General features: G+C 55.9%; 1 protein-coding gene across 8 annotated transcripts; it reads right to left on the bottom strand.

Moving 5' to 3' along the window:
• Positions 1-1967: 1967 nt before the first annotated feature.
• Phyhip (phytanoyl-CoA 2-hydroxylase interacting protein) lies at positions 1968-12833 on the bottom strand. 8 transcript variants are annotated; one of them, XM_021261235.2, is made up of 6 exons: positions 12274-12563; positions 10191-10281; positions 8630-8814; positions 7294-7468; positions 5401-5518; positions 1968-3993 (listed from the first exon to the last, which is right to left on the bottom strand). In XM_021261235.2, exons 3-6 carry the CDS (start codon positions 8792-8794, stop codon positions 3459-3461), a joined length of 993 nt encoding a protein of 330 aa, XP_021116894.1. In that variant the 5' UTR covers positions 8795-8814; positions 10191-10281; positions 12274-12563; the 3' UTR covers positions 1968-3458. The 8 variants fall into 8 exon arrangements, with proteins under 8 accessions (XP_021116894.1, XP_012928930.1, XP_021116895.1 ...); XM_013073476.3 differs by lacking the exon at positions 10191-10281 and adding an exon at positions 10435-10516 and having other exon boundaries at positions 12274-12457; XM_021261236.2 differs by lacking the exon at positions 10191-10281 and adding an exon at positions 10439-10516 and having other exon boundaries at positions 12274-12457.
• Positions 12834-13885: the final 1052 nt, after the last annotated feature.

Here is a 13885-nt window from a genome sequence, read left to right as displayed (position 1 = left end):
TGGCAAAGCTCACTCAGGGTCCCTCACCTGCACTCTGGCTGCTAAGGTCCAGGGTTGCCCTCACCTTGGAGCTCTGAGGTCCACTAGGCCTTCGCCAAGCCCAGTGCAGGGAGGGTGCAGGTGCGTGGGCGTGTACCTTTACCAGCAACCTCTCCTTCCACTGGGTCAGATTAGACTCCAGGCCAGAAAGGATCTCAGAATGGAATCTGGCAGATGCCTTGACCCTGCTCCATCTGACAGGTGCTTCAAGCAGCCCAGGGCTGGCCATGTGCCAGGGAGTGGCCATCTGGATGGAGGAAGGAAATCAGGCCCTCCGGAGGAACCTGCATGGAGCCCCTGCCTTGGGTCATTCTCTTTGTTCCCCAGTTAGAGGACTCTGGGAGCCAATCCCACTTCCCAAGAAACCCAAAAGGGCTGTCAAAAGGAAGACTGAAGCCTGCCTCTCCGGAGGACTCTGAAAAGCCAACCCTGCATAGACGCTGGAGTCGCTCCCCGTCCTCCTTTAAAACAACCTCCTTGGCATTTGCGACTCCACAGCACCCCCTTGCGTTCTACTGTAACTACACACAGCCTTGGTTAGTGGGAAGAGACACCAGAGGATACCCTGAGGGCCACTGTGTCTGGGAAGGGCCCTGCCTATGTCTTACTACTGTCTAAGGTGATACCAATATATACTAGAGGAGCCAAGCAAGGAGGAGTAAAATGGGGCTGGTTTTTCTAAATCAAATCCTGGGCACTGTGCCTGTCTGGCATAAGATGTGGGCAAACCTTTTAACTTTTTTGTGCTTCAGTTTCCTCATCTGTTAAGTGGGAATTAAAAGCACCCAAGGTCCTTATGCAGACTAATACAACTGGTGCACATGGAAACATAGACCTAGTGCTGCACACAGTAGGTCCTCAAGAAGTGGTTGCCTGTGCTTTGGCTTATTCCTCTCTATCCCGAAAAGGCCACGCCCCAAGGTCTGAAGACACGGGTGAATTTGGCCCTGACTCAGGCAGTGTTGGTGAGGTGCCTCTGACATTTCTGGAACATTTCCAGTCCAGCCGAGGACCATTTTAATAAGTTCATAATAATAGATGCAGTGGTGACTCAGTTCTGCAGATGAGGAAGAAGCCTTGCTGGGGGAAGGGCCACCCTGGCTGGGACAGGAAAATCCAGTGGCGTTTGGGGCTGAAGCACGGCAGCCTGCAGCAGTGGCAAGGGCTCCAATGGGGGCCCAGATTGCCACAATCCTTCCACTGGACTCAGTGTCTCCACCAGGCGAGCACAGGGTGGATCCAGAGGACTCCTAGAGTACTTTCCGAGCTAGAGACGTGGCTACGCACTCTGACGGCTCCCGCAGTAGGATCTGGATATACCTTGAGGACAGCTCCATGTGGAGGACGTTGCCACCTGAGTTATGCAACTCACCCACTCCACCCCTGTTCAAAGAGAAGCTGCTACAGTCACAGTGTCTGTCTCCTCCCACTCTGAATTCATTTGTTAAAATTTTAACCCCCAAGATGGTATTAGGGGGTGAGGCCTTTGAGAGGCAATCAGATCATGAAAGTGGAGGCTTGTGGTTGGGATTGGTGCCATTATCAAATGGGCTGAGGGCCAGACGTGGTGGCACACATCTGTAAGCCTAGCTGCACAGGAGGCTGAGGCAGGAGGCCAGCCTGGGCTACGTAGTGAGAATTTGTCTCAAAATAAAAATATGAAGAGCCAGGGATGTAAAATCCCCAGTACAAGGGCACAGGCAGTGGGCCCGAGGGAGCTTGTTAGCCTTTTCCACCATGTGAGGACACAGAAAAAGACAGCTCTCTATGCACCAGAAAGCAGGCCCCCTCAGACATCAGACCTGCTGGTGACTTAAGCTTGGACCCCTCTGTCTCCAGAACTGTGAGAAGCAGTCTCTGTTGTTCATAAGCCACCTGGTCTGTGGTATTTTCTTACGGCAGCTTGGATGGACGAAGACAGGCAGGGCCTCAGGCCATGTGGTTTATTGATGTACATCGCAAGCACAGCAGAGGCGGGTGTGCCCCGCCCAGGAAGGACACAGCTGGAGAAGGGCAACGGGCCACCCCCACAGCAATGCCATCCGCCTGGGTGGGAAGGGCCTGAGGACCCAAGTCCTCTCCTCCACAAATCTCCTAGAGGCCCCAGGCCTCCTGACCACCCCAAGGATCAGCCCACCACAGCACTCCCTGTCCCCACACACAGGAACAGCCTCACTGGCCTGCCAGCCCCTCTGTCTTTCATCACAGAAATCCAGCTGCTTGTCTGTCATCCCTGTCACTTCTGTGGAAGTCACAGTGGGGCTGCCCTCTGCTGCCTCCACCAGCACCTCCCCAGTTTCCCCTCCAGCTTTGCTCATCTCAGGAAGGGGAGCCAGGGGCCACCCTCACCAGCCTCATGACCCGTGCGACAGTAGGAACGAGGTGAAAACACAGAAAGCCCAGGGAGGGCTTTGCCAAGGGCACCCCAGGGGAGTGTCCAGGAGGGCCAATGGCCAGTGGGCAGGTGCGGGGCGGGAGAGGCCACGAGCCCAGTCAGATCCCACGCTGCACAGAGCAGTCATGGCACTGAGGCAGAGTGGGCAAGCAAAGCACACAGCCAGGCAGGGTGCCAGGGCTCTGCGGGCAGCCTTCAGGTCTTTAGTTCCGCGTCTCTAAGTCCCATCGGGTAAGGTCCGGCTGAGGACGGGGTCTCAGGGGTCTCCTTCCCCCTCCTCGACCCCCCGTGGCTGCTGTTCCAGACCCCGGAGCTCCCTGAGCCAGGGAAAGGTTTCCTGGGGAATATAGCATCTCCAGACAGAAGAAAGGAAAAGCCCAATAGCCCAGGGTCCCGAAGCCAGAAGAAGAAAGAGGCAGGGGGACATCTGGAGTGGAGAGGGAGAGGAAGAGAAGGACAGCTCTCCCATGCAGGAAGAGGGTTCTTGGGGGCAAGGGGCAGCCAGGGCATGACAGCAGTGCAGGAGGCTATTTATAGAGGGGAGAGTCCCAGGCTGGAGTGGAGCCCCAGGCCCAGCTCAGCAGGGAGGGGGCTCTCTGGGGTGGCCCTGAGTGGGGTGAGTGGGGCTAAGGAGGAGGTGCCCCACAGCTCTCTGCAGCTCTCTGGAGGCAGCCAAGCCCCGAGGGGCTTCCCCAGGAGAGCCTGGGGGCAGGCAGGACTCTAGGAGATGGAGGCTTGGATAAGGCAAAGACTAGGAGAAGGAAAGCAGAGGAAAGGAAGGGGGAGTTCTCCCAAAATCCAACCCACCTACGGACCTCCTGAGGCTGAGAAGCCTTTGCAAGTCCACCAGGCCTGGGGTGGGCCACGCTTACCAAGAAGACCACCCTCGGTTGCTTCCGGTGCCAAGGGATGGGGGTAGGGTGGATGGAGCAGCGGGAGCGGGGGCAGGGGAGAGAGAGCCAGCTCCCTGAACCTAAGCCGCCCTCCTGCCATCTCTCCCTGACCCTCAGCTCCCCAGGAGTCCCTAGCGGCCCACACTGATGTTGCAGGTCTTGCAGCTGGGGTCTTTCTTGGCATCAGCAGTGGACAGGCTCATGAGCTGGTGCCCGCTGATCTCCCCCAGGGTGCCCAGGGACAGGTCAACGGGCTCAGTGTAGATGATCTCCAGGATGAGGTCCTGGGCATGACGGAAGACCAGCTCCCCACCCTCCACACTGCAGGTCAGGAACTTGTTGCAGGCAATGTCCAGGAGGGGCAGGCGATCACGACAGAAGCGGTCCCCCAGGGAACCCTTGGGCGCCAGCACCAGGATGGCATAGTGGTAGGCTGTGTACATACAGTAGAAGTCTGCAAAGTAGAGGTTGGTGCTGGGGTTGAAGAGGCGCTGGGCGGGGATCTGGAAGCGCCAGCGGCCATAGGGCGAGTCCTGGGGAGGCTGGCCAGTGTTGAACTCAGTGTTGCAGCTGAAGAAGACGCCGTGGAGCATGCCGCTGGTGGGGGAGCCGTGGCTGCCACTGTTGTCCTTCAGATAGGGTTGCAGCATGTTCCCACATTGGGTCCTGCCCCCGCAAGAGAAAATGCCCCCCATTAGCTGGGCTGAGCCTTGATCATTGAGTGTGGTCAAGAAGTCCCGGATGCAAGAGCAGGGGGACCCTGAAGATGAACTGATCCTGCCAGCTCCTGCCACTCCTATGGTGGGGCTCAATAGTGATGAGAGAGAGAGAGAGAGAGAGAGAGAGAGAGAGAGGCAGACGGACAGCATCCGGTCTTTCCGGTTTCCGCCTCCCACCCACAGGTGGCACTTGTAGTCACTCTCTCACTTCTGTACTTTTGCATCGCTGTGTCCTCGGCCTGGCCTGCCCTCCCCACCTTTCTCCTCCTGGCTTCATAAACTCCTAATCATCCTTCAAGGCCCAGCATAAGGGTTCCTCTTTTCTCCCAGGAACAGCGGGCACTTACGAATATTCAAAAAATGTTTGCCTGCCTTTATGTGCAGGACCCTGAGTTTTGCTCAATGATTAAACATACTTATGACATTAAATCCTTCCATATCAATCAGACTCTGAGGTTCTTAAAAGGGTGGCCTGTGCCTTAGTCTTTGTGTCTTGGATCTTCACAGGGGCACTCCGTCTCTCACTTTCTCAGTGATAAGGGAGCCCAAATAGGATCCTGTCTTTGTTCTTTGATACAGACACTAATGACCCAATACAGACACTGCCCAGCCCAGATGCCTGTGATGATAAAGACAGTGACAACTGCAGCTGGCCTGGCCTGGGTTAGAAGGACATTGACCTGGAGCAGTGACACCAGACACGGGGGAGGGTGGACAGGCCCTGGTCCTGGCTGTCCGGAATGACGAGTGCCTCACTGGCCTAACTGGCCAACTGAGGACCTTTATCTGTAGGCTGAGGTTATTGGATGGGATCAACAGTCCTCAAACACTTTTGGACTGCAGAACCCTCTTTTTTCCCCATGGAAACGTATACATAGGCTGGTCACCGGCAGCCAACACTGAAGCTGCTCTGGCTGGGTGATGCTCTGGCTGATGGAGGAAAGCCCCAGCCTTTGATTCCCTTGCCCCCAGACCCTTAGCAGCACCCTAAAGGATCCCCAAGTTGCCTCCTGGAGCCTCCAGGGGCCTCAGCACTCAGGTTGAAAGCCAGAGAGCTGGGTCCTCCCTGGGGCCCTTTGTGCTTGGGACCCATTCTGCTTTCTCCTCTTCACCTCCTCTGTGGTCCCAGACCCTGAACTAGAGAGACAGCTGACCATGGTGATAGATCTTGTGATGAAATCGTCCTGGGGGGATCAAACTGGGACTTTGTTCCTCTGGGGGTATTAGCCCTGTGCTCTACCAGGCAGTCCCATCCTATACGGGACCTACATCTGGCAGCCAGCGAGAGCGGGGTGACCCAGGAAGGCCAGGACAGCAGGACGAAGAGCTGAGGGAGGAAGGAGAGGCCGCGTACCTGGCATGCTGGAAGTACTCCTTGTGATGGTTGCGGTAGAAGACAGAGAAGCGGAGCATGCGGCCAGCGATCTGCTCGGCTTTCTCCTGCAGCTGGGCCAGGTGCTCCTTGGCGTAATCTGCGAGAGTCCAAGTGGGGGTGAAGTGATCTTGAGACAGTCGTAGGATCTCAACCTCGTTCTCTCCCTGGACCCCTACCCACCCCGAATTGTGCCTGCCAGCTAATCTTGTCCTGTGGAGCAGCAGGGGGGACCACAGAGCCGAAGCAGAGGCTTGGACTCAGATGAGAACAAGCCAGCTGGCCTCGGCTGGGAACACAGGGAGTTATGTGCTATCTGTCCTTGTCTCTACACCCTCGTTGCCAGAGGCTCGTGGCTGCTCTGGGTCCAGAAAGGGTAGGGGGCTGCCCTGTGACCATCCCAGGCTACGCTCATATGAAAATAGGACCAGAGGCCAAAGAAAGACTTGAGAGGGGTGGATGCAAGGTCCTTTGGGAGGTTCCCTCAAATCCAGCAGGTGGGGAGAATCAGAGAACTGAGCCTGACCCCTCGCTCGTGAATGTAGAGGCAGTGTCCACACCTGTCCCTCAGGGCTGGGGCACTGGCTCGCCACTTGAGCCTCTCTGGAGAAATGGGGGAAGGCTACCATCAGGGTCAGGAAACTGAGCACCACCACCCCACCCCACCCTGCGCTCCCCACAACCTGAGCCCAGGGCTCCTGAGTCCGGGCAGGGCTGCTGTTAGGTGGACAGTGCCTTGGTACCAACTAGAAAGAGGTGCCCTTTGCACATTGCTGATGCATCCCTGGCTGGGGTACTTGGCTGGGTGAGAGCAGAGTGACTGGACCCACTTCCAGCTCCCAGTCTGAATTAAATGCCCATGGCATGTGTGGTTCTGGGATAACCAAGAAGCCCTTTGTACGAGGAGCAGGAGTATTCCTGAGTAAGGTTTGTGCAGGTCAAGGAGAGTTGGGGCACAAACGTTGGCAGAGGATGGAGCCAGCAGCCTCGGAGGCCCTGGAGCAGAGAATGTTCCCTGCCCCTTCCTTACAACAGGACAGCAATCTGGAGCAGTTCTCATGTGGACACTGAAAGGAGGGGATACTGCAGGCCAGGTCCTGGGTCAGCAGTGACCAAGTACACAAGGCCAGTGTTTGTCCTTGTTTGAATTTGCAAGATAGGCTCTGCTAAGAGAACTTGCATGGCCACTGGATAAGGACCATTTTTCAGAAAAATGTCATTGTCCCACCAAGTGTCCACTGACAGACCACTGATGAACAAAATGTTGATCAGCCTTAAGAAGGAAGGAAATTCTGACACATGCTATGACACCTTGAAGGACATTATGCTAAGAGAAACAAACCAGTCACAAAAGGACAAACGCTGAATGATTCTACTTATAGAAGGTACCTAGGTCACCATCATAGAGATGGGAAGTAGAATGGTATTTGACAGGGCCTGGGGGAAGAGGGAAACAGGGAGTGGTTGTTTAATGGTAGAGTTTCAGTTTTGCAAGACGAAAGGTTCTGGAAATAGGCTGCATAACAATGTGAACATACTTCATGCTACTGTGCTGTATGCATAGAAATGATTGAGATGGTAGCTTTTATGTTAGGTGTGTTTTTCACCAGGTTTTAAAAAATATGCTGCACCCAAGTCTTTGAGAAAAGCAACTCTATCCTTTCATGGAGGTGGTGTTGCCAACCTGAATAGCACTGTCCACATCTGTCCCTCATTAGAAAAAGGTGGGCTGTCTGAGGGCAGGGGAGCATCCCCCTTCTCACCCAAGTATACTGTACAGGGCACAGCAGGTAGCCATGAGTGTTTGCCCCCCTCAGCCACAACTCAGCCAGACACGCCAAGCAAGCAAGTTAGCGATACAGAGCCAGGGCTCACCCCCAGTGCAGAACTCCACGGTCTCGCTCCAGCCGGACACCAGGTACTCGCCGTCGCTCTGCTTCACCGCTGTCTGCACAGCTACACTGTACTCCGTGCGGGGGCTCAGGAACCAGTGGCCTCTCACTGTCATGGGCAGGGCCACTGCCTTGGCCACCAGCTTGGTGGGGACATCCTGAGAAATGGGATACGGTTGGAAAGGCCAGAGTTAATCTGGGAGTCACCTCCAGTCTTGGAATTCTCTCAGAATTCCCGCTCTCCGGGTGGTCCCCGGGTGGCGGAGGATCAGAGTCTCGGGGATCCAACGACTCCATGCCTTGGCTACCATTTTCCTGCAGAAGCAAGCAGTGGCTTGGGACAGCCACAGAGACCTCCCTCCCTCCCACGCTGATGGCTTGTTCTTTCAGGAACTGAGGGGAAAGGCCACTTGGGAAGAGGCCCCCAAAGTTGAAGGCGGCAAGACCTCTGTTTTTAAGGGAGACTCTGAGAGCTCTGCACACTGCAGTGCTGTCTCCACGGCAACGGCAAATGCTGAGAAGCGGGGAGGAAGGGAAAATATGCCTTATTCTTTGGGGGGAGGGCTAAGGGGGTGGCATTGAACATTCACATCACCGTGGCAACTGGCCTGCCAAAAGACACCCAGATCAGGAGAGCCAGTTCCAGACGGGGGAGGTGAGTAACCCACACTGAGGCTGGCGTCCTAGGAGCCAGCCTTTTCCCACCTCGCTGTCCCCTGCCTCGCCAGCTAAAGGAGATGTGGGCTTCCTCCTAGCCGCCCCCACAGCGGCTTTTAACCTAGGGAAAGACACACCCGAGAGGGCCCAGTCACATTCCTTTCCTAGATGAGCAAACAGCAGCCAGTGGGCAGCAGAGGGGCAGAGAGAATGATGAGGGCGGGGGGGCTGAGTCCCCAGCAAAGGGACCCGCCCCACAGAGGCCCGAACTGCCCACCTAATCAACGAGAGCTTGAGGTGTCATCCGTCGCCATGTGTGGCATCTTAGGTCCACCCCCTGCCCGGGCACTCGGCCCTGTCTGAAGTCCCAGTCATGGCGCAGATAACAGTGCTCACACTGTGCTAGGCTTTGTGCCAAACACCACGCAAACATTACTCATGGAATCTTCTCGACAGCCCTCCGAGGGTGGCCACGATTATTCCCTTTCTACCAGGGAAGGAGCTCGAGCTAGGAGAGGTCACATCACCTCCAAGATGATGCAGTTCGAGGAGTCTGGATTCTGATCAGGCCTCTGACTCCAAGCCATTTCCCGCAAGGTCCATTTTCCTGTCTCTTCCCAGAACAGGGGTTGGGGAGAGGCGCTGGGGTGCCCTCTACTCACCCGGTGCTTGAACTTGTTGGAGTTCTTGTTCTCTTTCTTGTTGAGATCAATGAAGTAATGGGTGACCCTCTCCAGGTCACTGTCCTCCATGGCCCAGGAGATGCGGAAGGAGTCGCAGGTGATGTTGTTGATCTCGATGCTGTGGGGGGTGGACAGCAGCTCCATGCTCCCCTCTGGTTTGTCTCCTGTGAGGACGGAGTGTGAGGGAAGGATCAGCAGCTCCCTCCCACCACAGAGCTTTCTAGTCGGTGCGGCGCCCAACATCCCTTGTGAGTTGGATCCTTCAGAACCCATCACATGCATCTGCCTCATACACGTGGTAGAAAAGACTGCGTGGGGAAGGCCAGAGTTGAGGGACCCAAGGTGGGACGGGTGTCCCCTGGGGGCTCTCTGCTGGCCTCAGAGGGTCTGCAGAGCAGACAGCACCTGACAGGTGGCAGAGGCAGTGGGAACGCAGCAAATGCTGGGCAGGGACAGATTTGCAGCAGATGGAGCCCAGGAGGGAGGGGCTCAGCCCTCAGCGTGAAAAGAGAAAGGCTGGGGGTGGAAAGCACGGGGAAGAGGCGGCGAGGAGGCAGGAAGCACCTGCTGGGGGGCTGGGGCGAGGGCGGAGGCAGGTGGCAGGTGCTGGCAGCCAAGGATCCAAGGCGCCAAGACCTTTGGGCTCAAGCCTCTGTCCCCCTCGGAGGTGGCTCTGTGAGTGTCCCCACGGCACGGGACTAGGAGGACGGGTGCCAGGTAGGTGCCTGTGGATACACTGGAAGTGGACGGGGGCAGTGTGGGCCCGCCGCCTACTTCAAGCTCTCTTTCTTCCTATAATTTTCAGTGTCTTTGGGGTTTTTTTTTTCGGTACTGGGGCTCGAACTCGGGTCCTTGCGCTTGCGCAGCAGGCGACAAAACCACTGAGCTAAATCCCCTGCTCTTCCTATAATTTTTTCTGACAATCACTGTTTCTCTTTTGGCTGATCTTGGTCTGGCTTTTTAACATGATTTGTTTCAACACTGAAGTGTACTGGGAGCCCAAAAGTACAAATAATTTCACAAACATTGTCTCACACAAGTCCCATAATAGGTACATGCTGTTATTATCCCCATTTTGCAGATAAGGTAACTGAGGTGAGGGGGTAGCCAAGGCCACACAGTCAACAAATGAAGTGTACTCTGGAGACCAAGCACTTTAGCTCTAAGCTTGTGTGTGTGTGTGTGTGTGTGTGTGTGTGTGTGTGTGGCATGTGGCTGTGTGCAGGGCACATATGTCTCTGGCTGTTTATTTCTCCTCCTTCGATTGGTACCTTCCAAGCAGCTGCATTTTCTCTCACCTTCCTCTCACACTCCTTCAGCTGTAACTGACATCTGGTGCCCTCCAGGTGTGGCAGGACTCTACCACTATCTCTCTCACCTGGCCCTCAGCTGGGAAGAGCTGCCTGGACTTGTCTATGGCCTGACCCACCTAAGCTCTGGGTGGGGACAGGTGAAGGGGTGGACAAGGCACAGATGTGGGTCGACTTTCTCCTGGGCATCCACTCTCCCACTTCTCTGATTCTTTCCTCCAGCTCAGTACCTGGCGCAGCTCAATGCCACCTCCTTCTCTGCTCTCTTCCTTCTGTCTCTCTTCCCCTTATCCAGGAGCTAGAGGTGGGGGCACCCTGTGCCTGCAAAAACAGGTACTTTATTTATAGCTTCCTGAAGATCCAGCCCACACTTCCCTGTCAATTAAGCCTGCTACAGAGCCTGGTACCTCTAAATTAACCTGTGGGCTGCCTGGATGGCAGGTCCCGGGGGAGGCTGTGGATAATGACTCTTACCTACCCCAGGTGTCCCCCGAGTCTTGTTTCTTCTTAGCTTCCCACCCTGCAGTCAGATGCCAGTGGCTTCATGCATGGACTCCTATGGTGAGCAAGCATGGGAGTGCCACCAAGTCCGCCCAAAAATAAAACAGATGGATTCGGGCTGGTGTCCACAAACCCTGTTTGTAATTGGGGGGACAGGTACGGAGCAGTGGGGAATTACCATCTTCCTAGATCCTGGCAGGAAGCTCCCAAGGAGATACACGTATGGCCCTTGCGCACGTGCGCACACACACACACACACACACACGAACACAGATGCACTCCCACTTGTGTGATGCAGCCTACACCAGCCGTATGATCAAGCCACTATTCCTGCTTGTTTCCTCTTCTTCTCAGAGTCTTCCTAGAAGTAGGGGTAGCTGTGCGGTGTGTGGGAGCTCTGGACCTGGCAGCTGCTCATCCCTTCTCTCTCCAGTTCTGGGAGAGCTGAGATGACTCCCCCACCCTAGCCTGGGAGAGAGGTGTTGACTGGCATCAACAGAGTGGACCAGGGTGGGTGTGAACCCAGCCTGTCGACACCCAGATACCTGGGGAAGGGCAGGGTGTGAGGAGCAGGTTGAGGCAACACCCTAGAAGCACCCACACTCCTGCGTGAATCCATCCCAGGCAAGTGTGTACACACCCACACACAAGCAGGCACGAATACATACACACACAAGTGCTGAGGGTGCCCATCAGCCCCTGCATGCACCTCCCCAGCCAACCTCATGCCCACACTCCCTACCCACCGAGGTACCCTCCACCTACCTACCTGCGCATTCTAAGTCCGGCCCATGGTTTTTCCCCCCCGAAAACTGTCGCCTTCAAGCAGACCCACACATGCTCATGTCCACCGTCTGATGCACACCCACAGGCACGAATCCCTCCTCACAAGCCATATTTGGGGAAAAGAAGAAGCCACAGGCACCAACATGCATGTGTGCCACCTCCCCAAGGAGGCACGCAGCCCACACGCCTGCCCAAGCACACATGTACATTCGCACACATTTCAACCCTCCCACCCCCGAGGGACTCCGGTATTCTCTCCAGTCTCAAAGCCGGAGTCTCCAGGCTCAGAGACAGACTTTGAAAACATGTTCACCTTTGGCCACATTCAGCCAGCCTGATCCTGCACATGCCAACAGGTTTGGGCGCCTACGAGCTTCTGCCCACTCTTCCCACCTACCCACCCCACCTTGCTCTGGAGTTGCGTCTCCCCACGTAGAAACTGCCTGCTTGCATACAGTCCCTCAACATGTACTCCCACCCACAGGACAAGTGACACGTCTACCCCCTAAATATACTGCCTCGCAGGCCCCCACCCACGCCTACCCACAGGCTACTCAGAGAAGCACTGCCGCCCCCCCCCACGTACCTCACACGTGCAAGAAAGCTGCGTTCCTAGACATACCAGAAGCCGGCTGAACCCCCCAAAGAAGCCTAACTCCGCTCGGGCACACCTATCTACGCAAGCAATCCTCCAGCCTCCCTGCGAGCACGCACACGAGCTGGAACATAGATGCCCCTTCCCCGGCCCCGTTCAGAAAAGCTGCTGGCATGCCACAGGGAAAGCCCCCCCCCATCCCTGCTGGCACCCCTGACTGCAGCAGAATGGTCACGGGGTAACTAACTGTGTCACCCCAGGGACTGGATCCAGCTGTTAAGCCCTTTGCTGAGGGCCTGGGGGGGAGGGAACGAGGTCATCAGGCCTGGGGATCCAGGTGGGCACCCTGGACGGTGGCAGATCCCTGTTACCCCCAGCTCTCAGCCTCTCAGGATAGGTAGCGGGATGGCCAGGGGAGGAAGGGCGCTCACCTGGCTTCCCTGGGCTCTGCAGAGGATGACCGGGCAGGGAGGGAAGGGAGGACCTCTGTGGATGAGGTCCCCAGGCAGGGACACAGTGGCTGGACACCTGGGTCACAGGCAGTGGCGCTCGCTCACTCCACTCCCGGCTGCCAAGGAGACAGCTTCCATGCCCCGCAGGCAGCTCCCGTCTGGCTCCGCAGCAAACGGCTGCTGCCCCAGCGACACGATGTTCCCAGCCCAGCCGAGTGCGAGGAGGAGCGAAAGATGAGAGGCAAGAGTGAAATCCAAGCAGCGTGGAGGAGAGAGAGAGGCAGAGAAGGCGAGAAGGAACGAGAGAGCCAGACCGAATCTGGCTCCACCAATGGGATCCGTGGCTGCACAGTGTCAGGTGATAATCAGCAAGCTTAGTCCCTGCTCGCCCAGGCTGGAGGGAGGGGAGAGGGCAGAGGGTCTCGCAGGGAGCTACACAGATGTTCTTGGAGGCAGTGGTTGAGACTCTGTCACCTTTCCCCCATTCCTACAGGACAACCTGCCCTCAGAAATCCCTCCAACACACCCCTACTTGGACATCTCTGACTTGGATGCAACCCCCAAACTTTAGGGTGCCAGAAGGGTGGAGCTTAACCAGAGGACTTGGGCCCCCAAGCAAGGACGCTGATTGGGGGAAGGAGAGGGAAGCTATGTAGGGGAAGGGTCCAGACGGGGTATGTGGGCAGGGGCCCTGTTTCAGTCTGAGTCCCCTCCTGGGGGCCTTTCACTGATGCATGGCTCCATTTTCTTACCGACTCTTATCAGGAGATATCAGACCTGCAGTCCTGGAGACGCCTGAATGTCCAGTGAGAGTCCTCTAGCTGATTAGGTGTCCTCAAGAAAAGGAGCAGGAGAGAGAAGTTGTAGAGCAGAGAAGTATGCGCAGAAGGAAAAATGTGGGGTAGGGGGCACACAGAGCTTCAAGTGTTCCCATCCCAGCCAACCCTCAGGCTCAAGGCAAGCCCTGAGCACCTCAGCCAGACAGTAATATGGCCAGGAGGCTTGTCTGCCACCAAAGAACCAGGATCCGTGGATGCCACTGGAAGAACTCTCAAGGAAACTGGAATCAAGCAGCAAACAGTGTTAGTTTGTGCCATGATGGAAAGCACAGGCTTTGCAGCCAGGCAGAAATGAGGACGATGCCTGCTCTCTCCTCTTCTAGCTGGGTGACCTTGGACAGGTGACACCATCTCCCTCGGAGCTTCAGTTTCTTCATCTGGCAAGTGGGATACTAACACAGGTTTGTTGTGGTCTTGGAATGAGATCATTGTGAGAATCGGCTAGCTCTAGGCTTGGCACTGTCAGAGCTGTTATCTTTCCCATCATTATTGGCAGTCAGCCTGCAAGGAGCCCACTGTCTTCCAGGGGAGGAGAGATGAACATTTAGATGACGCAATTAGAGAATAAAGACCATATAGTTGGCACTCTGTATCCATCTGCAGATCCAACCAAGGATTGAAAATGTATTTTTTATTTTTTAAAAAAACTACATTGCCATGTAGTTCAGGCTGGCCTTGAACTCACAGGGTAGCCCAGGCTGGCCTTGAACTCAAGGCAATCCTCCTGCCTCAGTCTCCTCATTATAGGAGGG

Source organism: Heterocephalus glaber, unplaced genomic scaffold (genome assembly GCF_053883595.1).
Source record: "Heterocephalus glaber isolate CG9 unplaced genomic scaffold, H.glaber_assembly_v1.0 deba00001460, whole genome shotgun sequence".
NCBI lineage: Eukaryota > Metazoa > Chordata > Mammalia > Rodentia > Bathyergidae > Heterocephalus > Heterocephalus glaber.
Note: the sequence above shows the minus strand (reverse complement) of the source record. Positions and strands in the feature narration are given on the sequence as shown.